General features: G+C 41.2%; 1 protein-coding gene across 1 annotated transcript in view; it reads right to left on the minus strand.

Moving 5' to 3' along the window:
• FBXL17 (F-box and leucine rich repeat protein 17) overlaps window positions 1–25,395 on the minus strand; it is a 512,147-nt gene that overhangs the window by 331,064 nt on the left and 155,688 nt on the right. The window contains exon 6 of the mRNA XM_068979792.1: window positions 4,925–5,055. Within this exon, the coding sequence (XP_068835893.1) occupies window positions 4,925–5,055 (131 nt within the window). The remainder of the gene's footprint in view (window positions 1–4,924; window positions 5,056–25,395) is intronic.

Consider the following 25,395-nt stretch of genomic DNA (forward strand, 5'->3'; position numbering starts at 1 on the left):
GTTAGAAAAATCTTTATAGAAAGCCTCATTGGGTTCTACATGAGCCAGGGTGCTGCCAGTCTCCCTGAAAGGGGCGGTGGAGTAATCTGTCACTCTGCGACTTCAATCTCAGAGTGCCTAAAAGACTAAAAAGGGCTCTGTGCGGAAAAAGAAAAAGAGAAGAAAAAAAGAAGTCTTAAGGCTTTTCTAAGTTTTATAAACAAAGGAATCATGAATCAAATATTAAGCACTGCAAATAAATTCACTTTGAATCACAGACTTAAAGCTGGAGGTAGTTTAGTATATTAATTCAACTCTGTTATTCAGGAAACTGTAACACTCCTGTTTGAACTGTAAGTGGGAATGAGTTCTCTATTTTGGAAGGCAGTCAATGAAAACCAAGGTTTTAACTTATTTTAAGCTGAATTCTGTCCCCCTGTGTAACTTCAACCTGTTGGCCAAAGTTCCGAGGTCTGAGATAAGAAGGAACTAATTTAGGTAAACAAATTAACTCTCCATTATCTGTTAATATATTTTATCAGACTCAATTTAAAAAGAACTATTTGATTTAAAACAAGAAATCTTTACCTAAAAATCTTTATATTCTGAATTTCAATAAGGGAGAATTCAATTCGTAGACTAGGTGGGTACAGGTGGATACTATAAAATAGATCGTGCTGGGTGGGAATAATGAAGAAATTGAAGAATGACCGACGAGAAAAGCCCATTACTCATCCTGGAAAGATCGCTGACAAGAGAAAATGTGGGTCCAGTGTTGCTAGATCTGCACCTTTCCCAAAAGAAGGCCCAAGTTCAGATTTTTACGTGAGCGACCCAGTTTTTTAAAGTTGGCAACTTAGTCAATTTTTTAACTATTGTACGGGCCAAACTAAACAGCTTTGTGGACTGGACTCAACTCTGGCTCGCCAATTTGCAATTTCAAAATGTTGTTATTTAAAAGTCTATTTAATGAGAAAACATTTATAGTTACTATTCTAAACACTAGTACATATAAAGAGAAACAGTAACATATTGCAAATGTTATTTTATACTTAAAAGAAACTGGTCACAACAATCTTAGATTTAAAACTTCTCAAATTTTAGGATGTTCACTGATGCAACAGCCCCCTTTACATAAATATAAGACTCACGCAGCAAATTAACTCCTTAAAGAAAGTGTCCTATCTGTGTTCAACAGAGTCAATACATTCAATTTTGTTTTAAGCTGCAAATTCAAAGAATAAGTCTAAGTCATGCAGCTTCTGGACTCTATACGAAACATAAAAAGAAAAGAAACAGTGAAGACCAAATTGAATGTGAAATAGCAAAACAATTATATCAAATACAAGTAAACGTTCCAACAAACTTCCAGTCAGAAAGAGTACAGGAGAAATAATAACCAGATGTTTAATTTAAATCATCAATAGAAATAGTCAGTGTCCTCTTTTTATAAAACACTTGGATTTTATTTGTATTCAAAAGCAATGGTAAATGTCAAATGACTACTAGACCATCCTTCTGAATACAAGAAAATATCATGCTGTTTAACTCTCTAAATACAAAAAGTGCTTTTTAAAAAACAAAGATAAAGAACAGCATGTCTTAGTCACACAGATCAAGAACCACAAAATGCTAAAAGGTTCCGTGCGCTTAACAGTAAAGACCTTAAGTTACTAAATATTTTAAAATTTTGAACTTCGAAAATATTTATTGTTAAAATCTTTTAAAATCCAGGATAAATCTTATATCTAAAGATCTGAGAAGAGTATCAAACTTAATCTTCATGTGAAGAATTCATTATGAAAGCTAGCAGCATTAAGCATAGATCCTTTTCACAGGCATTAGGAAAAGGTGTAGGTGTAAAATAGTACCTAAAGGTTCCACTATAACTTTATTATGAAAGAAAACAATGAGATTTTTTTTTAAACTAAGAATGTTACGTATAAATGTCAATTGTGTGTGAATTCCAACTATGAAATGGAAATTGACTCATTAGCCATTTGCTTTTTCTTGTTTGTCCCCATCCAATTTTTACTGCAGTAAAGATGGAAAAAACACATCCAATCAGAAAAGCCAAAGAAAAATTAAACAACCGGCCTAAATTTAATAGGAATAGTATGACCTTTAGCAGAACAAAAGATGTTGAAAGGATTAAATGAGAACACGTGTAAAGTGCCTATCAATTACCTGGATGATAAAGGTTACTGTCCTTCCTTCTATCCTTACAAGGCTCACTATTATCTCACTCATTAAGTCTTATGTCACCTAAAGAGGAAAACCTTTGGGATCAGCAGGAACTCAGTGTCCCACAGTCTGAGGCACAGCACCAAGTATTTAGTAGGGGGTTAATAAATGCTTTCTGATTTACTAGAGGATAATAATAATGAACAAATGTAAAACAGACACTAATTGATAGGCTAAATGCATTAGTGCATTCTAGTGTCCTCCATGGGAAAGGTTACTAACCCATCCCGGCTAAGTGCTGAAATTATAATTAAGCCTGATGGGAAGTCCTAGATTTATACCAATATAATTACAAATATTACTTAGCTTAGTGATAGAGTATGGCAAGAACAATGAGCTGACTAATTTAGATGACACTGCAAAGTGGGTTTTAATGTTTGAAACTCCTATTACAGTACACAGGATAAGTGCAAGTGGTGTAATTAAAACCTAAAAGAGTCTGATCTTTAAAACTCTACCGCTCAACCTCATTAAAATGCATGTTTTCTCAATTAATTCAAACTTTTCCATTAAAAACATAAAAATACCCTTTCATTCCTTGCAAATAAATCTCTACAGTACAGCATTTAGGATCAAACACCAAATAATCATTCTAGTTAAACAGGAAAAAAAAAAAACCAACTGAAATATTATGGAAAGGGATTTGAGCAGATGGAACCTAACAAAGGGAAGGAAAGGCAAGGTGAAGGCTGCTCTTTTTTTTTCATGTGTAAATACCCAGTTATGACTACATAAGCATTTGAAGCACCAGAAGATGAGAAATCCTTGAGTATCTTTGTGTAAATGATACAAATCTAAGCAAAAGCAAAACCTGTTTACTGAGCAGATAACCCTTATGATGCTGTATGGACTGCATCTCACTCACCTCTGGAGGCTCCAAGTACTGAGTCTTTTCCATTGTTTTCATATCCATTTTGTGGCAGTTTTCACCTTTCAATCTGAAGCATTACTAAGACGTTCACCTGAATATTAAGCTAATACTAAACACCTGAAACCACGGGATGATGTTCTTCATGTACTTCTTTTTATCAGTTGTTACGGAAAACATTTAAAAGATTATTTTAAAACTTGTCACATAACTGATCATGGGGAAGAATGTAGATTATAAAAAAGAATTTAATTTTTTAAATGTTCATCAATTTTCTTCAGATTTTGATACACCTCACACAGTGACTATTACTCAGAAACGATAAAAACCCTTTATAAATGAAGACCATGGACCAATTCTGGATTAGTAAATTCTTCAAGAAAAATGTTACTAAGAAAGAGCCAAGTCAAGTGCTATCACACATAATTTAAAGGCTAATGCTGGTAATTTATACGAATGCCACTAGAATTTGCCATTCTTGGGGAAAATGGAGTCTACATGATTTTACTGTTAAAAGGATAAAGGGAAATTAAAAGTGAAAGGGGGAAATGTCTTAAATTTAAAGCATTATCTGACAAACTTTATAAATCACTGCACTATTTTACAAAAAACATTTAAATCTAAATAGGTTCTAATTTTAGCTGAAATAGGGCTTTCTATTTTGAAAGCAATATATTTTTGGTGGCCTTTTTTAAAACTTATTTATTCTTGAAAAGCTACTAAGCAAGAACCTTATCTCATGCCTGTATTTAAGAACCCACCTAAACTAAACCCCCTGGTGGCTCAGATGGTAAAGCATCCATCTGCAATGCAGGAGACCTGGGTTCCATTCCTGGGTCCTGAAGATCTCCTGGAAGAGGGCGTGGCAACCCACCCAGTATTCTTGCCTGGAGAATCCCATGGACAGAGGAGCCCAGCGGGCTACAGTCCATGATGTGACAAAGAGTCGGAGAAGCACCGAGTAAGTACAGAATAGTGGTACTCTGCAGTTGCGTTCATTACAAAGAAGTCTATTTTCAAGGGTTCTTGTATTTTTTTTCCCCTCATGCAATATTTCAGAGAAAAACTGACCTATCCATTATCACTGTTTATTTTTAAAACATTTTTAAATGCCTATTTTTAAAACAATTTACACATCTTTACACTACGTATTAAACTATCCATCACATGACTTTAACATTCAAAACAAATTCTATTTATACAGAAAACAAAATGTCATCCTAGAGAAAAGATCTGAATGCATAATGTTTGAAATAGTTTCTCAGAACCATTTTCCTTGATAAATGAACAGTAAAATCAACCACAAAAAGTTGCAAAAATATTAAAGCGACAAATAAACAATATGTCTTGGATGAGTGACAAAGAGAAGATTCAATAGACTTCTGTTGTTGTAACTGTTTAGGAAACATGAATCTTAGCACTTAAACGTTGCTGCAAATATAAGCAAGTGTGAGTCACTCAGTAGTGTCCAACTGTTTGCAACCCCATGGACTGCAGTCCACCAGACTCCTCTGTCCATGGAGTTCTCCAGGCAAGAATACTAGAGTGGGGAGCCATTTCCTACTCCAGGGGATCTTCCACACCCAGGGATCGAATCTGGGTCTTCTCGTTCAGGCAGATTCTTTAAAGTCCGAGCCATTAGGGAAGCCCAAAACTGGATGGGTTAAAAGTATAGTTCTAAATGTTTTTCAAAACTTAAACATATCTATTTTAAAAGTCATGGCTATATCACATTTTCTTTAGACGTGCCTTATTATAATGATAATCAGTGCTTGGTACGCAGAACACATTCTTCCCTTTGAAAAAGTGTTTTTAAGATGTTAAGATGGTTACCTGTCATTTATAATCCAGTTCAGGCAGAGATTGAGAGAGCTAAGATTTTTGCACCTCTTGACAATTTCCATCACGGTTTCATTATCCAGTTCAGTGATATGACGTAGGTCCAAGCTGGAAAGGTTTCTTAGCTAATGAGATAAATAAAATGAAAGAGGAGAGAGATAAATACTACATCCTCAAAAACTATTAAGAATAGTTGATTACAGAATATCACTGCACTGAATAATAGACTACAGTCTAGAATTATTAGATTAAACTAAATGGTTACATAATATTTTAATAATAAATAAGAAATGAGTCAGAAATCTAAGGTGAACAAATAAATGGCAATAAACATTAAAATCAAGCAGATTTTATTGAGGCATCATAAAAATCAAAAGTAGCATTCTAATATGTGGGAAAGCTGTTAAGTCGATCACATTAATTACCTACAATTTGACAGGACTATCTTCTTTAACATTGATTTCAGATATTTATCTTCATGATAATACCATTTTTGTACAGCTTTTCTTTTTTATAAAAGATAAAATATGAGCAAATTGTTAATTCAGAGATATCCTGGTGATATTTTATCAAGGTGGATAAAGATGGCAGGCTCTTAATTATCTTCTTCAAATAAACTATATCTCAAATAAGCTGTTTTTGCTTAATAACATGCAAAGAATTAATCTGGATGCATCTGGTAGACTCATCTCACATGCTAGTAAAGTAATGCTCAAAATTCTCCAAGCCAGGCTTCAGCAATACGTGAACCATGAACTCCCTGATGTTCAAGCTGGTTTTAGAAAAGGCAGAGGAACCACAGATCAAATTGCCAACATCTGCTGGATCATGGAAAAAGCAAGAGAGTTCCAAAAAAACGTCTATTTCTGCTTTATTGACTATGCCAAAGCCGCTGACTGTGTGGATCACAAGAAACTGTGGAAAATTCTGAAAGAGATGGGAATACCAGACCACCTGACCTGCCTCTTGAGAAACCTACATGCAGGTCAGGAAGCAACAGTTAGAACTGGACATGGAACAACAGACTGGTTCCAAACAGGAAAAGGAGTACGTCAAGGCTGTATATTGTCACCCTGCTTATTTAACTTCTATGCAGAGTACATCATGAGAAACTCTGGGCTGGAAGAAACACAAGCTGGAATCAAGACTGCCAGGAGAAATATCAATCACCTCAGATATGCAGATGACACCACCCTTATGGCAGAAAGTGAAGAGGAGCTAAAAAGCCTCTTGATGAAAGTGAAAGAGGAGAGTAAAAAAGTTGGCTTAAAGCTCAACATTCAGAAAACGAAGATCATGGCATGCGGTCCCATCACTTCATGGGAAATAGATGGGGAAACAGTGGAAACAGTGTCAGACTTTATTCTGGGGGGCTCCAAAATCACTGCAGATGGTGACTGCAGCCATGAAATTAAAAGACGCTCACTCCTTGGAAGAAAAGTTATGACCAACCTAGATAGCATATTCAAAAGCAGAGACATTACTTTGCCAACTAAGGTCCGTCTAGTCAAGGCTATGGTTTTTCCAGTGGTCATGTATGGATGTGAGAGTTGGATTGTGAAGAAGGCTGAGTGCCGAAGAATTGATGCTTTTGAACTGTGGTGTTGGAGAAGACTCTTGAGAGTCCCTTGGACTGCAAGGAGATCCAACCAGTCAACTCTAAAGGAGATCAGTCCTGGGATTTCTTTGGAAGGAATGATGCTATAGCTGAAGCTCCAGTACTTTGGCCACCTCATGAGAAGAGCTGACTCACTGGAAAAGACTCTGATGCTGGGAGGGATTGGGGGCAGGAGGAGAAGGGGACGACCGAGGATGAGTTGGCTGGATGGTATCACGGACCCGATGGACGTGAGTCTGAGTGAACTCTGGGAGATGGTGATGAACAGGGAGGCCTGGCGTGCTGCGATTCATGGGGTCGCAAAGAGTTGAACATGACTGAGCGACTGAACTGAACTGAACTGAACTGGTAGGCTGAATAACACCACTCCCAAGGATATCTATGCCCTCATATGCCACCTTATATGGCAAAAGAGATTTTGCGGATATGATTAAAGTTAAGGATGCTGAGATAAGATGCCTGTCCTGGATTATTCAGAGCAAGAGAGAACATCTCCCAGCTAAAGTCAGAGACGTGATAGAAGAAGAGGCAGGGGACATTTGAACTGTGAAAGGGGTTCCACCTGCCTTCTCTGGCTTTGCGTCTAGAGGAAGAGGGCCAGGGGCCAAGGAATGTGGGCGGTTCTAGAGCTGCTGGCAAGACATCGGGACTTCAGACCTACGAACTTAAGGAAGTGAATTTCCTCAAAAACCTCAAGGGGTGAGAAAACATCTCTCAATTTCCTAGAAAGGAATACAGGCCAGATCATTCTAGTCTAATGGGACCTGTGTTGATCTCACTAGCTAACCAGGAGGTAACAGATCTGTGCTGTTTTCAGCTGCTGTGTGTGTGGTCATTTGTCACAGCAGCAGCAGAGAACCAGCAGCGGGCATTTCCAGCCCCATCAGGGAGCGCTTCCAGTACAGGCCGGTCTGCCCCGGGCTGCCCTAAGTCCTTCTGTGGGGGGAGGTGATTCCTGATTTGCGGGCATAACCTGACTGCCAAAGGCCTCAAAAGTGAGTCAGGTGAGCTTCAAACCCAGGAGAAGATGCAGGTATCCCCGCTGCTGCAGGACAAAGCATAAGGAACACTCTACGGAGAACTTTCCTCAGTGACCGACATGTTTTCTGTCTCTAGCGTCCAACACAGTAACCACTCGTCACACGAGGCCACTGAGTATCTGAAACGGGACCAATATGCTGAAGGACCTGAATTTGTTATCCCATTTCGTGCTGTTTAGTTTACATCTATTCTACGTCTGCGTGTGGGCTGGGGCTCCAGGGTTGGACAGAGCCGCTCTGGAGAGCCGGGCAGTGTGGGAAACCCTCCTCCCGCCTCAGGTCTGAGAGAGGCCTCGAGCTGCTGCCGCTGCCACCTGTCAGAGCCATCGGGAGCACGAGGAGCGAGGGGCGGGAAAGACGGAAGGGGCCTCGGCTCTGAGAGAGGCCTCGTACTGCTCACCGCTGATGCCCATCAGAGCCACCGAGAGTACGGAGAGCGAGGGGCGGGACACACGGAAAGGGCTCCGGCTCTCAGAGAGGCCTTGTAGTGCTCACTGCTGATGCCTGTCACAGCCATGGGGAGCGCAGAGAGTGAGGGGCGGGAAAGACGGAAACGGCCTCGGCTCTCAGAGAGGCCTCATACTGCTCACCGGCGGGACACACGGAAACTGGCCCCGCAGCAGGGGACGCTTTCTCAGTGATAGCAGGCCTCTGTCAGTTCAGTTCAATTCAGTTGCTCAGTCGTGTCCAACTCTTTGCGACCCCATGAATCACAGCACGCCAGGCCTCCCTGTCCATCACCAACTCCCGGAGTTCACTCAGACTCACGTCCATCAAGTTGGTGATGCCATCCAGCCATCTCATCCTCTATCGTCCCCTTTTCCTCCTGCCCTCAATCCCTCCCAGCAGCAATCCCACTGCTGAGTTTTCCAAATTTGCTGGCATATTGAGTGCAGCACTTTCACAGCATCATCTTTCAGGATTTGAAATAGCTCCACTGGAATTCCATCACTTCCACTAGCTTTGTTTGTAGTGATGCTTTCTAAGGCCCACTTGACTTCACACTCCAGGATGTCTGGCTCTAGCTGAGTGATCACACCATCATGATTGTCTGGGTTGTGAAGATCTTTTTTGTACAGTTCTTCTGTGTATTCTTGCCACTTCTTCTTAATATCTTCTGCTTCTGTTAGGTCCATACCACCTCTGTCCTTTATCTAGCCCATCTTTGCATGAAATGTTCCCTTGGTATCTCTGATTTTCTTGAAGAGATTTCTAGTGTTTCCCATTCTGTTGTTTTCCTCTATTTCTTTGCATTGATCACTGAGGAAGGCTTTCTCATCTCTTCTTGCTATTCTTTGGAACTCTGTATTCAGATGCTTCTATCTTTCCTTTTCTCCTTTGCTTTTCACTTCTCTTCTTTTCACAGCTATTTGTAAGGCCTCCCCAGACAGCCATTTTGCTTTTTTGCATTTCTTTTCCATGGGGATGGTCTTGATCCCTGTCTCCTGTACCACACCCAGGGCCCGGACGGGGGTTCCCGTGGGGTCTAATTTTATAGCCGAAACATGGCCCTAGCCTTTACCTCGCCCCATAAATAAGCAGGCTGGCATTGAACAAAACAATTTTTCTTCTGTAACAAAAGGAATGGTAAAAAAAAAACAAAAAACCTATATAGAATACAAAATAGATAGCAATACAAGTTTCCACAGTCTTCAGTTGTTGCTTACTTAGTCACTAAGTTGTTTCTGACTCTGTGTGACCCCATGGACTGTACCCACCAGGCCCCTCTCTCCATGGGACTCCCCAGGCAAGAATACTGGAGTGGGTTGCCATTTCCTCATCCAGGGGATCTTCCTGACCCAGGGATCAAAGCCATGCCTCCTGCACTGGCAGGCAGATTCTTTACCACTGAGCCACCAGGGAAGCCCGTAGTCTTTCAGACATCACTTAAATCATTTGTTATCCTTCAAACGTTCCCCTCAGTAATGTACTCTATTTTCTATATTAAAAAAAGAACACCTTTTTCTGACAACTATAAATGGAGTACAATCGATTAAAATTTTGAATCACTATGTTTATTACCATAATCTAATATTGTCAACTATATCTCAATTAAAAAAAAAATTTCTTAAGCCATTTTATTTTTATAGTTAGCTTTCTTTACAGGGTACTTTTGATCCCAACACCCAAAAAATTTTCATCACTACTGTCCTGGGAACATGTATAGAATCAAGTAGGCTCTGTGAGTAACAGGCACTGGAGGGCTTGCTGAGCTCATATCCTGACAGTAGCCTCGTGTCTATACCTCAGCAAAATCAGAAATACATGAAATGGAACCACAGGGCTGCTAAAAACTATTTTGAAGGATGAATTTTGCTGTAACCATATGCGTGTGTGAGCTGTTAAATATGGTCACATATGATACATATACAGCGTCACTTTATTTTCTTAACTATCCTGCATTACTGTCAGCAGGAAGATGCAAGATCATAAAAATCCTATCCAGTCACATAAATACCTCCTGACACACACATATTCTGGGCTCTAGCACAGCTTCTCACACAAAGTTGCTTTGTGAATTACCACTGTATCTCTTAGCTTCCCTCACAGTAAAGAATCTCACAACTCTGTGAATGTACTTGCTACCACTGAAGAGGACACTCAATAACGGCTTGAAAGGTAAACTGTTCTTATGTGCATTTTACCACAGGAGGACACTGACTGCGTCCACCAGCACACAGTGAGAGGACACAGTTGAGGTCTGTAATAAAGAAGCTTCACTTGTGCCAGTTGGGCCCCTCAAATTAGGGAAGGTAACTGAGATCTGAATACTTACTAAAGTGCTGATAACAGGGAGAGATGATAGGAAACCTATTTTTTGGACTTAGGAAAATCCAAAATCTTCTAGAAGGAATAGGACGGAAAGAAGTCACAATTCTAGAAACTATCTACATATGATAAAACTCTCATTCTAGTTGATTAACTCCTAAGCTTTTAGAAATCCTGCCTCCAGGCCCACTCCTCAGGGCAAGGTGGGTCAGATGTGACTGCCCTGGGTTTACTGTCCATACATGAAGCGTTTTTTCTCTTCCAATGGAGCATAAACTCAAACATGAAAAGAAAGGTTTACTTTGGTTCTCACATGCCAGCTGTCTATTGAGATCGTCAAGAGCATTTTGCCCTGAGATTCAATTAAGGCCCATTTTTTCATGAGCTGACAGTCGCTGACATTGCTCACGAAGCCTTCCCTGTGACCACATTGGCCAGTTCAACCTGAAAAATGACAGCATCCAAAGCAGTTCCAGGAGGCTAAGCCCTGGGAACCGGCAACATTATAAGGCACGTCCAGAGCACCTCTACAGGCTCTGGTGTTTTCATTCAGAATGCCACAAACAGCTCTGTCAGATTCATCACACTCCTTGCCTTGCTAAGGGAATTTCATAATAGTGCCCTCCAGTGTTTCATAAAAAGCTACCCAACATAATCCTTCATAGTCTGAAACAAATAATTACATTTAGGAAACTGACATTTTAATTAAACTGACTTTTCTTACAAATTCACTGGTAGTCTTGGGTTACACAAATCACAGAGGATTTGAATAAGAGAAGCCATACAACCAAGATCTTTGAAGGGCTTTGTTCCCATTTTTAAACAGTTTAGTAAGGTATTTGAAAAGAAATCCAAGTCAGAATGTAGACTGTCGGTAAATCAACTTTCAGTTTAATACTGCTTTTATTGAGAAAAAAAAATATGACTTATAGCCAATTCAGGTTAAAGGCTAAAATTAGTCAAAGACTGTATGGCTGTGTATGTATTTAAGAACAAAATGAGACATTAAAATGTTACCTAGGAAACAGAGACTTGGAGGATTATAAAAAGACCTCAAACGGCTTTCAAATTTTCTTCAGACTCTGGAAAAGTACAACCTGAAACAAAATCCTCAGTTGCACAGGTTGACTCCAGCAGGTGAACCAACGGACAGGGACTCAGAGCGCCCTTGGCAAAGGCGGCAGGTGGGGGAGTCCCACTGGTTCAGACCAGCGAGGATAATTTACGTGAAGCCAGCTGGAGGTGATAACTTTCGCGAAGGATAAAAACTTCTGTATGGTTAACCATGTTCAAATGTCAACTAGTCCCTAAATTACTTCCTGCCAGCCCTGCAGATGTTGGCGTCACCGGGACCGGGCTTCAGAGCAATCAGTCACAAACTTCAGGGAGCAACGTCAAGGTGAAGACAGGCCACCGGGGCTGTGGATCAGCAACACACACTCATTTGCCAGGCACCGGTCAGGCTGCCTAGACGGGGACTGCAGGGGGGACCACAGGCTCGGGGGAGAGAGAGGGGCCCGGGGAGAGCCGCCTACTGGGAACCACGAGGGAGACACAGGAGAAATGGAGGGAGGTGTGGCGTGCACAGGGCCAAACTACAACTAGGGGTAAAGACACTGAGATGCCAGGCACGGGCCGGGGCAGAGGGAATTTCTACCCTGGGCAAAGGAAGGCTTCCGCATCTGGACAGGGTCTACACTTAGAGGAGAACTTGGTTTTCCGAGGGGGAGGATGAGGGGCATTTGTTCTGCTCATCAGCTAGGCCGAACCTCAGTTTGGTTGGTTATGGCTGGCACTCGAGAGCAGAAGTAGTAACAGAAGCTGAATTAAGGCGGCGGCAGCCACTCCAGCACTCTTGCCTGGAAAATCCCACGGATGGAGGAGCCCGGTGGGCTGCAGTCCATGCTAAGGGTCGGACATGACTGAGCGACCTCCCTTTCACTTTTCACTTTCATGCACTGGAGAAGGAAATGGCAACCCACTCCAGTGTTCTTGCCTGGAGAATCCCAGGGACGGGGGAGCATGGTGGGCTGCCGTCTATGGGGTCGCACAGAGTCGGTCACGACTGAAGCGACTTAGCAAGTCACACTGAGGACATCAAGGAAATCCTTCCCAGCACCTCACAGAACTGAGACCCTCAGGCTGTAACTGAAAGCTTTCCACTGCCTGAGAGCCAGGCAGAGACAATAACAATTTCCAGTCCTAACCATGGAAAGGAGACTTCCATGGCCCGGGACGCTGATCGCATCTGCAGGAGCTGCCACGTGAGCTCTCTGGCCCTTCTCTAGGTGTCCTTCCAGCCACCACCTTCTTAACCACACTGGTCTGCAGTATCTTTGCTTTGTTTCCAAATCCAAGGCTGGCTGGCTCTCCTGCCCTTCTGCTGGATTTGCCATCTCTCACCATATTATTCGCGCGGTCTTGCTTTCCAGGACATTTTTACTCACTGCTCCTCCTTAGAGCTATCCCTTCTAACTCCTTGCCACATTACCAGCCACAGAAATATTGTTTAAATAACTTTGATCATATTTCCCCCCTTCTCTGAAACTTTGAGGAAACAGAAACCATTTCAACTGCAGACAGGAATTCCAGAGCGTGCATATAAAAGCCCTTCACTGTCCGTGCCTACCGTTCCCTGATAGGTTACATTAAAATAGCTCAAATCTCCAAGTTTCAAGAAGTTATTCTCATTGTGTTCAGAGACCTGGACTCGTTATTTAAAACTGAGCTCACTTCCTGATTACTTCAGAGAGAAGAAAAATTAGTGAGTCTCAGAAATATAATATACCTGCCTTAAAACAAATTACTAACCAGGCAGTCCCCAGTTGACCTATGCCCTTTAGACAGAAAGCAACTGCCAACAGCTGCCAAGGGAGCAGGGGAATCCACTTTCCTTCCTGCTACAGCTACTGGGTGTGCCCCGTGTCTGCTCCATCTAGTCCGCCTTCCCTTCACCCCTCCCTAGCGCCTCTCCTACCAGCCCCCCGGGGCTCTGCTACTCATGACCAACCTCTCACTGCAAACATCTGATCTTAATGCCTGAGCCAATCCAAATCTGCATCTCTGCTACAGCAGTGATGGTTCGGTCTCAGGCATTCATTCACATATAGTGAATTCACACTTTAGTGAGCACATGGTTCCAACCTTGGTGCACATTAGGATCATATGGGGAAACTTTCAAAAGATACTAATAACCACCACTACTTCTGAAAAAGATACCCAGTTGATCCATCCTGAACAGAGAGCCACTTCCCTAGTGCAGAGCAAGTCATATTTAAATCCAGTTACTGAAAGGGTATTCCCTGGTGGCTCAGTGGGTAAAGAGTCTGCCTGCAATGCAGGAGAGCTCTGTTCAATCCCTGGATTGGGAAGATCCCCTGGAGAAGGAAATGGCAACCCACTCCAGTATTCTTGCCCAGAGAATTCCAAGGAGAGAGGAGCCTGGTGGGCTACAGTCCATGGGGACGCAAAGAGTCAGACACGACTGAGTGACTAACACTTTCACTTTTTCACTGAAAGTGTAAAAATAATTTATAAAGCTCAGCCTCTGTAATCACTCAAAAAAAAGCACTGAAAATATCATTCATATAGTCAGTAACTATTAGGCACCTATTATATACCAGAAAACATTCCAGCTGCTAAAAATACAGCAGTGAACACAACAGATAAAAATCCCTGTACACAGCACGCTTATATTATTAGTTGGAAAGGGACAGTGGAAATAATAAGTAAGCAAATTATATCCTATGTTAAAAGGCGGTAAGCATATACTATAGAGAAAAAAAATTTTTAAAGGCAAGGTAGATGGAGACCAGTGGAAGGGAGGAAGATGGAGTGTCATTCTAAACAAAAAGTCAAAATTATCTCACTGAAAAGATACACGAGCAGAAGTTTGAAGGAAGTGAAGGAGCAAACAAAACCATCCTGATGTCTGGGGCAAGAGCCAGTGCAAAGGCTCTGCGGTGGGAGCTGGTCTATGATGTCAGAGCGTCAGTGAGGAGCCAGAGCTCCCGGAGCAGAGTGAACAGAAGGAAGACTAACTGGAGGCACGCCCAAACAAGGGAGCGAAGACAGAAGACTGTACCGTGCCGAAGTTACGAAGTTCACCTTCTGCTCTGCGTTTTAAGCAGGTATGTGACATGATCTAACTTACATTTTAAATGCATCATTCTAGCCCCTGTGTGAGCCTTAGACTAAGGAAGACTGTATGGTGCCTTGCCGGTCAAAGTTACGAAGTTCAGCTTCTGCTCTGCTCTATGTGGGGACTCGGTGGGTTTTAAGCAGGTATGTGCCATGATCTAACTCACATTTTAAATGCATCGTTCTAGCCCCTGTGTGAGTCTTAGACTAGGAGCAAAGGAGCAGAGAGGCTGTAATGAATTAATGAAGTCAGGCAGTAGCAGGGACCTGGACCACTGTGACAGCCCCCGGAGGCGGTATACAGTGACCAGATTCCAGATATATTTGGAATTAGAATCGACAGAATTTTCTGACAACTGAGTTATGGAGCATGAGAGAAAAAGTAAGAATCAGAGATGACACCAAGGCTTTTGGTTTGGGGAACTGGAAGGTATGATTGCAATTAATTAAGATGCTTTGGGGAAGGTAGGGAGAGAGTTTGGTTTTGAAAATGCTACCTTTGAGATGCCTGAATATCCGAGGAGAGATGCCAAATAGATGTGGGGCTCATCAGCACACAGACAGCATTACACTTCTAAATTTAATATGTAAAAGTCTTAATTATATATCAGTGTGCTCAGTTCATTAGGTTGGCTAGCCACAAGCATACTAGCTGTTTAATTTATAGTGAGTAAAAAAAATATTAATTAATTGATTAAACTACTGTGTGGGCATATATATCCAAAGTAATAATAAAAAAAAATAATAGCAAGCTAGCATGATTCTAAAAACAAAGCATTAGCAGCATATTGTCCCAAGTCTCCCGGAGTAGTTACAGGCTGGCTTCAGTTCCTATCAAACCACAACTCAAGCTCACAGCCCCAGGACACACCCTCTGTAAAACCCCCCAGGATTCAGAGTCAGAGACTCTGCCCTTTGTATACCCACCGAGGCGGCTCATTCTCCCACCACACACTGCTTTATAATTTAATCTAATTAAGCACTAGAGTCAAAGGCAAGCTAATACAGGTCAGGGCCCATGTCTTACTCACTTCTGAGTCAGCAGTGGCCTTACACAGAACTAGGTGCATCCAACCAAACCATCAAATGTCTCTATTGCAGAATGAGCTTGATATTGGGGTCAAAACTTTAAAAATAACTTCAAGGGTTCAGATTTCCCTAAACCAGGATTCTGTTCTTGTAACTGTATCAAACGCAGGATCTGCAGCTCTGAAGCTACATGTTTCTAAAAGTGATATATCTGAACAGAAAGTTCACTAATATGTAAGCATTACATTTAAAAAAAAAATCTCATTCCACACAATCAAAGGTTATCTTAGAACAGGAAGCATCATCTCTTTCCATATTTGTTCTTAAAATGAAGAACATTTAAGAAGTCTCTGTAATTTGACAGAGTTTTGATATGTATGGCAGGAATTTTGAGTAGTTCACCCAAAATTCTAATCACTGCTGCAGAGACGTGCGTTTGTTAATTGCATCCCTGCTTCTCCGAACAGACTCAGAACGGATCGGCTCCTCCTCTTCCAGTCTGGCAGGCAGCACACTCTCTAATTGACTCTTTCCCGAGGACTTTTCTTTCCACCAAATTCCTTTCTTTTCTCCACAGAAGATTTCTAGAGCTCATAACAAACTACAAACAGCACTTGAAGTTAGCAGAACTAAGAAGCCCTGTCAGGTTTTCCAGTCTGCAGGTGCTAGGAAACAAAATTTCTCCTCAATTAAAAAATAAAATATTCATACTGCTTCACTTAAATAAGAAAAAAAAAGCAAAGCTTAAATAAATTAAGGGTAACTTAAATCAAACAGGAAACAAGCAAGGGGAGATTGCTTCATCTGATGGGCTGGTTGTGCGCTTCTCTTTCATTTTCTTACACCAAGTTCACAGATTTTTTTTTTTTTTTAAAGAAGACAATTCATGGGATTTTGAACCCATTTCAATCGCTTGCAACCATGTATCATACTACTTCAATGTGCCAAAGGTTTTGGAAATATATTCCAAATAAAAGTTTTACATTCTTATTTTTAAAAGTAGTCATCGAAATGTCATTAGCCTAGGACAAAAGTTTATCGTATCTATGCCAAGTGGCCTGTACACTGACTTCCTGATATTACACTATGAAAGCCAAAAAATCAAATTATTCCATTCTTTATTGTTAAATGTGTGAAACTGTAAAGCAAAGAAATGACAATAACAATTTTTAGTTAAAAAAAAATACTCTGGCATATATTGCCATTTCCTGGCATTCAAAAAAAAAAAAGTTACAGAAATGGTACACCTACACTCTAAAATGAAATACCTTTTATTTCTTTCTTTCTGACTCAGGATATGTAACTGATTTCTTTCGTCCTGGTTTAGAATATTCATGGTCACATGGAAAATCTCTTAGGCTTACACTGTCATCTCTGAGCCTCATAATAAAGCAAAGTTCAGAGTGAAGAGTGCCCAAAACTTAATTCAGGCTCTAGTTCTTCCATTCTGTGACTGAGTACTGTTCAGAGCACCCGGGCACCCAGGACAGTAGCCACCCACTGGGCCACTGCTCGTTTTCCCACCTCCATAAACCGCAAACAGATTTCCTAACACATGCAGGAAGAGCGTGTGGCTCCGTCAGTAGGCACCTACAGCTCTCCTCTGGGGCTCACCCAGGGTCTGGGGCCCCCTGCGTCCTTGGGGGGCACAGCTAACCCAGGCATTCCTCAGCATCTGTGTGAGGAGAAACATCCCCAAATGTGCACCTGACTCCTCCCCTCCCCCCTCTCCTGCCGAGTCCCCAGTAAAGCCTCAGACACCCCCTTCAGAGGGAAAACCAGGCTGATATAACAATTGAGAAATGAACCAATCAGATCACCCCTACTAAGTGAGAAAGAAAAATATCAGGATGCACGTAGGAAAAATACTATTTCTTCCACAGTCTGCACTTCTGGCATTGTACTTGATTTCATTACTCATGGTGTCATCTAAATGCCAAAATAATAATAAAAGAATAGACACTCTCTAAGGAAAATCTTAGAAAACTGAAACTTTCTAAAGAGCATGTAAGGATTCACACTCAAAATCCCAGTCAGGAACTCTACAAACATGGACTCAGGTCCTATTTGTTGTACTTAGTTTTACCTTTGTCCTAAAAAAAAAGTTATAAGAAGCAACAGCATTGGTTTACATGTATTTACATTTGGAATTGAGAAGTCACACTCAGTGTTAAGAGGCAGAAGTGAATGATGTAAAATTCTAGGTTAACAACTATGCTATAGGCAGTACCGTGAAGGTGAAAGTCGCTCAGTCGCGTGCAACTCTTTGCGACCCCACGGACTACAGAGTCCATGGGATTCTCCAGGCCAGAATACTGGAGGGGGAAGCCTTTCCCTTCTCCAGGGGATCTTCCCAACGCAGGGATCGAACCCAGGTCTCCCGCATGGCAGGCGGATGCTTTACCAGCGGAGCCACCAGGGAAGCCCAGTATACCAGTTAACAATAAGAAACGGCACTCAGAAAGAAGGCCTTTACAAGGTTTTCCTTGATATTAGATCACACAAAACATGAAACTATTATTAGATAATGCAAATTTTTCAAACATGAAGCACAGAAATTATAAAGTTTGATTTATATATTAAAGCACTACCTTCTGATACAAAGAACTAATTCTCTTCTTTCAACCACTTTCTTCCATCTTTGAGTTGAAAAGGTAATTGAGATGAAATTTTAAACCACTAACTTTAAACTTCAAAATTTATGATTTAGTTCAATATTATGCAATTTGGGTCACTTACACTTTCTTACATCAACAAAAAGCATGACCAAGATCTAAAAATTAAAAAATAAACAGAAGTACTGATTTGGAACATTCATTGGAAGGACTGATACTGAAGCTGAAGTTCCAATACTTTGGCCACCTGATGTGAAGAGTTGACTCTACTGAAAAGACCCTGATGCTGGGAAAGACTGAGGGCGGGAGGAGAAGGGGATGACAGAGGATGAGATGATTAGATGGCATCACTGACTCGATGTACAGGAGTCTGAGTAAACTCCGGGAGTTGGTGATGGACAGTGAGGCCTGGCGTGCTGCAGTCCATGGAATCTCAAAGAGTCGGACACAACTGAGCAACTAAATGACAACAACTGATATGGTAATAGGTTATTTTTAATTGTCAGTCAAAACCATCCAATATATAACTTTAATTAACTGGTAACTAATAAAAACTCAAATAACTAGTTCACAACAATTAACTTACTTAGTAACATATTTCTCTTTACCTTTGCCTCTGTGAATTAGCACATATTACAGCACTGAGAAACACTTAAATTTTACCCTTTCCAGGAACATAGGCTTCCCAGGTAGCTCAGTGGTAAAGAATGTGCCTGCCAATGCAGGAGACCTGGGTCGATCCCCGGGTTGGGAAGATCCCCTGGAGAGGAGAATGGCAGCCCACTCCAGTATCCTGCCTGGAGAATCCCATGGACAGAGGAGCCTGGCGGGCTTCAGTCCATGGGGCCACAGAGAGTCAGACACGCCTGAGCATGCACACAAAGCGAAAGGAGCATGTATAAAGACTTAATTTTTATAATTAAGCATCTGGCCCTCCATCCTACTCTTGGGAATCACCAAGAGCTGCAGCTTCATTATTCCTGTCTGTCACACACCTAGTTGTTTCTATCTATCGAGCTTTACCTTACCTAGATCCAAGACAAGAGTATGGCTAGAGATAGTCCAGGGAATGAAAGTGAAAGTTGCTCAGTTGTGTCCGACTCTTTGCAACCCCATGGACTGTCCATGGGATTCTCCAGGCCAGAATACTGGAGTGGGTAGCCTTTCCCTCCTCCAGGGGCTCTTCCCAACCCAGGGATCAAACCCATGTCTCCCACATTGCAGGGTGATTCTTTACCAGCTGAGCCACCTGGGAAGCCCAAGAATACTGGAGTGGGTAGCCTATCCCTTCTCCAGAGGATCTTCCCGACCCAGGAATTGAATCAGGGTCTCCTGCATTGCAGGTGGATTCTTTACCAACTGAGCTATGAGGAAAGCTCCAGTGTAAGGAAAGGTCAAGTCTAATTTAAATGTTATATAGTGTGCAATTCTCTGCTTTGTGCTTTGATCATATTGTTACAAGATTCTTAGAGGGGAGATAAATATCAGTTCTATTCTCTTAGATGTGGTCTCATGTAAGAAATCCTGAATGATGCAAACAGAAATATGTTCTAGTATTTTACTAGGAAAACAAATCCCTATAAGCATTTATTCAATTACATGAAGGGAATTTCATTAAAAAAAAAAAAAAAAGGTTATCCTGATGAAGTAGAAGCTGAGAAGAGAGGCTAATGTAAGCCACAGATTTTCCAACAGCAGGAGGCCATGAGCACCCCAAGGCTAGAGAGACAAGAAAGAAGCCTCAGTGTTCATGAAAACCAGGTGCCTGGTCTCCCACTGCAAGCTGGGGCTGCGGGAGGGCTGTCCAGGGCTGGGATCACGGAAAGAGGAAGCCTGTACCCAGAAACGCAACCTGAGACAGAGGAGGCGGCAAAGAAACACCGGAGGGACTCCCTCCCTCGGCCCTCCTGCCTCCCGCTAGATGCAGCCTGCAGAGAGAAGTCCCCTGTGACACAGAAGAGGACGCTCAGAGAGAAGAGAGGATAGGAGGGCAAACAGACCTGGGACTGGCTCGAAGCAGGAGAGAAAGGAGAAGGGCGGGCCAGCTTCCAAACGAAAAGAAACAGTCAGTCTAACGGGAGCTCATGGTGACAGCCCAGAAGAAGGAGGAACGCCCAGAGTATGCCCCACACCTCACCTGGGAAACCCAGGGTGCTCAGAGACTTTGTTTTCTCCTCTGAGCCAGATGAAAGCGGCAAAGTATCTGGAGCTGCTGGTGGCTTCCTCAGGCACAGGGGTATTGTTTCGTTTTTAAAGATCCAAGATTGATAGCCAATTGCATGTCAAAAAATACCTCTGATCGAACATAATAACCAAGCATTTCCGCTAGTGAATATAACAGAGAAAGCTCCAGTGGGCAGCTTTTTTCGTGGAGAAAAATGTGGATAGCCTATCATCCCACTGGGAGACAATCAATTGTAAGGAAGTCTACAGTGGGGGAGCAGTGATGCTCCTGACGGTTTTGCAAATACACTGTGATCAACAGCTTTTGTGTAACTACCTGTGATACCTCTGGGCTGGAGAGCAAACATATGAGGAGCTCCACTGCCTTTAGTCAATGGACGCTACTGGACTCTCTTGCTGGGCCAGTGTGCCCGGAGAAGGGGAAGCTCGCAAACAAACTCTATTCCAAAAATTATTATGGGAAATAACGAGCAATAGTATGTAGGCCCAAATAAATATTGTGGTTCCAAGCTAAAATTTTTGAACACACATCTTCTAATGTTTGACTAATAGTGAGTTACCATGGAAATGAATTCCCTGTTTTCAAAGACGGTGACTTCAATAAAGATGCAACATAATTTATCTTTCCCTCAGCATCCAGGAGACCCTTAGGCCATCATTATTAACACTGCACAATGTTAAACAAAATTGTAAAGAAAAATATGATTATCTGGATTCTCTATGATTAATGATTGACACAGCGTGCATTTGTGTGTAAGTGAATATATAAGATTGCACATATGTAGGGACTTCCCTGTGGCTAACAGGAGCTGCCCAGGTGCAGTGGAAACATTGTTTAAATAAGATAGCTGAATCAGTTGACAATAAAACACCAGTAAATATTTTATAAATGTTCAAAAACTTTTTTTTTCAGTCGCTAATTTGTGTCCAACTCTTTGCGACCCCATGGACTGCAGCACACCAGGCTTCCCTGTACTTCACTACCTCTTGGAGTTTGCTCAAAATTATGTCCATTGAGTCAGTGATGCCATCTAACCATGTCATCCTCTGTCGTCCCCTTCTGCTTTTGCCTTCAATCTTTCCCAGCATCAGGGTCTTTGCCAGTGAGTTGCTCTTCACATCAAGTGGCCAAAGTACTGGAGCTTCAGCTTCAGCATCAGTCCTCCCAATGAGTAGTCATGGCTGATTTCCCTTAGGATTGACTGGTGTGATCTCCTTGAGTCCAAGGAATTCAAAACTATTAAGTGAATATAACTGTCAATGTTTTAATCAATTGAATATGTTTTTAAATTAACCAGACTCTAACTGTAATTTTCAATAAATGTTTATTTTAAATTAATAAATGATAAATGAATCATTTTGCTGTATAACTGAAACTCAACATTGTAAATTAACTATACTTCAATAAAAATTAATTAATAAATGAGATCCACTCACCTTCCTTCCCTCAGTGGTATATCTCCTCATTTAAGTTTCATTACAAATTATTCTTATCAAGCCACAGATCACATTCTCTAATTCAGGGAGTCTGTTCTGTCGACTTAGAGACATGACCCCATCTGTGCCTGACACTGCTATGTATTTATATGTAAACCACAAGACTGAATGAAGCAGACTCACACTGATCCTTAAATAAAATCCCTGTTACTGCACAGTGTGAATGAATCTGAAAGTCAAAAAGAACATGAAAGCAGTATCTCCTAATCTCTCTCTTGGATAAAGACTGACCTCATGTGTTAGAGACCAGATAAATAAAGTTGAAATCCTTGCTTACAGAAGTACTCTGTATTTATAAACAAGTGTGTGATAGAAACACAAGGAGTGAACGAACTGAGGCTAACATAAGCAAGGTAAAACGACATATAAAGTGTAAAGCCAAGATCCAAGAAAGGTCCGTTCAAGAAAGATAGCCAACGTTCCTCATTTAATATTTATATATTTACATTAAAGCCTGAAGAAACCATTTTATCAAAGGATAGATACAACAAAGAAATTTATCTGTTCATTTTACTTGTTAGGACTTCCACAAACTGAGTCATTTGAAAGATGAATTCATTTATTTTACCAGCGAAACATTGATACATGCTGCTATGGCAGCTGCTGGAATGAAAATGTAGCACAAATAGACATTATAACTAGAGTAAGGGTAATAGGGTTATAAAGTATAAAAAGAGTAGCCTCACGGAACACATATTACTGCCTTAGTAGAGTGAAAAAAGTAAAGGTGATAAAATGCTACCGCTTATGTAGACACTGCCTACACTAATTTGAAAAATACAAATCAAAGTCACTCATTTGTGTAATAACAGTAAGGTATAACATACCTTAGGCCAGTCAGAATGGCCATCATTAAGAAGTCTACAAATAACAAATGCGGCAGAGGGCGCAGAGAAGAGGCCCCCGCTCTGCTGCTGGTGGGAATGTAAATTAGCACAACCGCTATGGACAGCATTACAGAGGCTCCTTAAAAACAAAAAAGTGAAGCTGCCACGTGATCCAACAATCCCCCTCCTGGGCCTATATCCGGAGAACAATATAATTCAAAATGATACATGTATCCCGATGTTCACAGCAACACTATTTACAATAACCAAGACAGAGAAACAACCAAAACGTTCAGTGACAAACAGACAGAGAAGGGGCAGCATACGCGTATGCGTGCGCGCATGCTCAGTCCCTTCAGGCGCGCCCGGCTCTGCGTGACTCCATGGACTGCACCCCATCAAGCTCCCGTGTTCGGGGGATGCTCCCGCGAGAATACTGGAGTGGGCTGCCATGCCCTCCTCCCGGGATCTTCCCGGCCCAGGGATCAAACCCGCATCTCCTGTGTCTCCCGCAGTGCGGGTGGATTCGTCACCACTGAGCCCCGGGGGAAGCCCCATATATACACACGTGGGCATGTAACACACACACACACAATGGAATATTATTTAAAAAGAGTGAAATGACGCCACTGTAACAACATGGATGTAACTAAAGATTATCACACCAAGTGAAGTAAGTCAGAAAGACAAATGTCATCCGACATCACTTATATGTGGAATCTAAAATACGACACACATGAGCTTTTATGAAAAAGAAAGAGAATCTCAGACACAGAACAGGGGGTGGGGGGTGGGGGGTGGACTGGGAGTGTGACATCTGAAACGCAAACACCACACGCAGGGCGGACCAGCAACGAGGCCCCGCCGCACAGCACAGGGAACGGCGCCCACCGCGCTGTGATGCACCGCAGTGCACAAGAGTGTTGCTTGAGCAGAATGCACGTGGATGTGCAACCGAGTCACTCTGCAGTGTGGCGGAAATCAACACAACAATGTGAACCCACTCTATTTCAATAAAACAAAATTTAATGAGGTACAACACTATATGCCTCTGATTCAGTGCATTGCTATGGTAGGAATTTTTTGATGATTTAAAATATTATTTTAGTTGTTCAGTGGGTTAAAGGGGAGAAAACAAACTCATGAAGAGCAGACAGTTATTCATCTCAATATTCTGAATTGGCACTCAGGTAGAATGAAGGTCATAAAGCTTTTTAACTGAGATTTATTTTCATGAAAATCACTTTACATTTTTACTTTTATGAAAGAACATGAGCGGATTTAGGACTAAAGAGTTATAAGGAGATTTTGTATGTAATAATAAACATTTTTATAATTACTTATTTATATTTATGTTTCAAATGCTGCTTTACTATGTGCCAAATACTCTTCCTCTACAGCCCAAGAGATAGGTAGATGCTATTATTATCCTCATTTTACAGATGAGAAAACTGAGGCTAAGAGATTAGGTGAAATGCCAAAGTCTTAGGATCAGCAGTTATACCATTAGCTTTGATGACAGCAATAAGTGGCTTGCTGTCCCTTGTAAACTTCTAAGAAAAAAAATCTATTAATGGATCACACCAGGCCTAGAGAATCATTATCTAAATTCTCAAAACTTAGTTTCTAGCTCAACTCTTAACTCTCAAAAAGCTGAAAAGAACCAACAGCATCCTACAAACACCTCTTCAGAGTCATCACTTGTCTACTCAAAGGGGAATATTTCAGAGCTGAATGAATTCAAGAACACAATTTCCACGTCTCAAACTACCACTCAAGTTCCTATAAATTAATCAGAAACAAACAAAATGATAATCTATAACTTAACAGCAATATCACCCCAGAAGCAGAAAAACAATATGTTCTATCTTTAGAATAAGACATTCTAAACTGATCAGTTGTTTTGAAATTTAGAAGGCAAGAAAGTTCATCTTTCATTTCTAGTCTCTGAATAAACATGAAAAAGAAGACGAGAATTGAGTTAGCTGCATGGATGAACATTCTTTCACTTACTTATGTTAAATTGACTGAAAAAAAAATCAATTTTGTTTTTCTTTGAAAACATTTCATATTTTCAGCCATAAGCACTTTTAAAATATGTGTTTTACAAAAAGTTCTTTAAATATGATATGGTCCAAGAAAATATCTGAATTATTTTAGCTGTTACCTTTCAAAAAACACCTCTCCTTAAAAACAAACATACCCATATCTGACATATCCCAAGAATTCAGTTCAAGCTTAGAAACTGACAACTGAAACAACAATAATATCTAAGATAGCTTCCCAGGTGGTGCTAGTGGTGAAGAATCCCCTTGCCAATGCAGGAGACATAAGAGACACAGGTTAATCCCTGGGTCAGGAAGATTCGCTGGAGGAGGGTACGGCAACCCACCCCTGTATTCTTGCCTGGAGAATCCCGTGGACAGAGGAGCCTGGAGGGCTACAGTCCATAGGGTCGCAAAGAGTCGGACATGACTGATGTGACTTAGCATGCATGCACAGTATCAGAATTAATATCTAATTAATTAACAACTTTAAAATATATCAACAATCTAAAAAGGAAAAACATCTACCCCTAAGGTATGACAAATATAAATTTTATATAGCATATAACAAAAATGAAGTTTTCTCAAAAATTCATCTTTTTAACATTTATTGACTAGTCATTAAATGAGTATTTAGTCATTTATGAATAAAATAGCATCTTCCTGACTATTGGTTGAGATCATGCGAACTGACTGAAGTC

The sequence above is a fragment of the Capricornis sumatraensis genome, chromosome 9 (genome assembly GCF_032405125.1).
Source record: "Capricornis sumatraensis isolate serow.1 chromosome 9, serow.2, whole genome shotgun sequence".
NCBI lineage: Eukaryota > Metazoa > Chordata > Mammalia > Artiodactyla > Bovidae > Capricornis > Capricornis sumatraensis.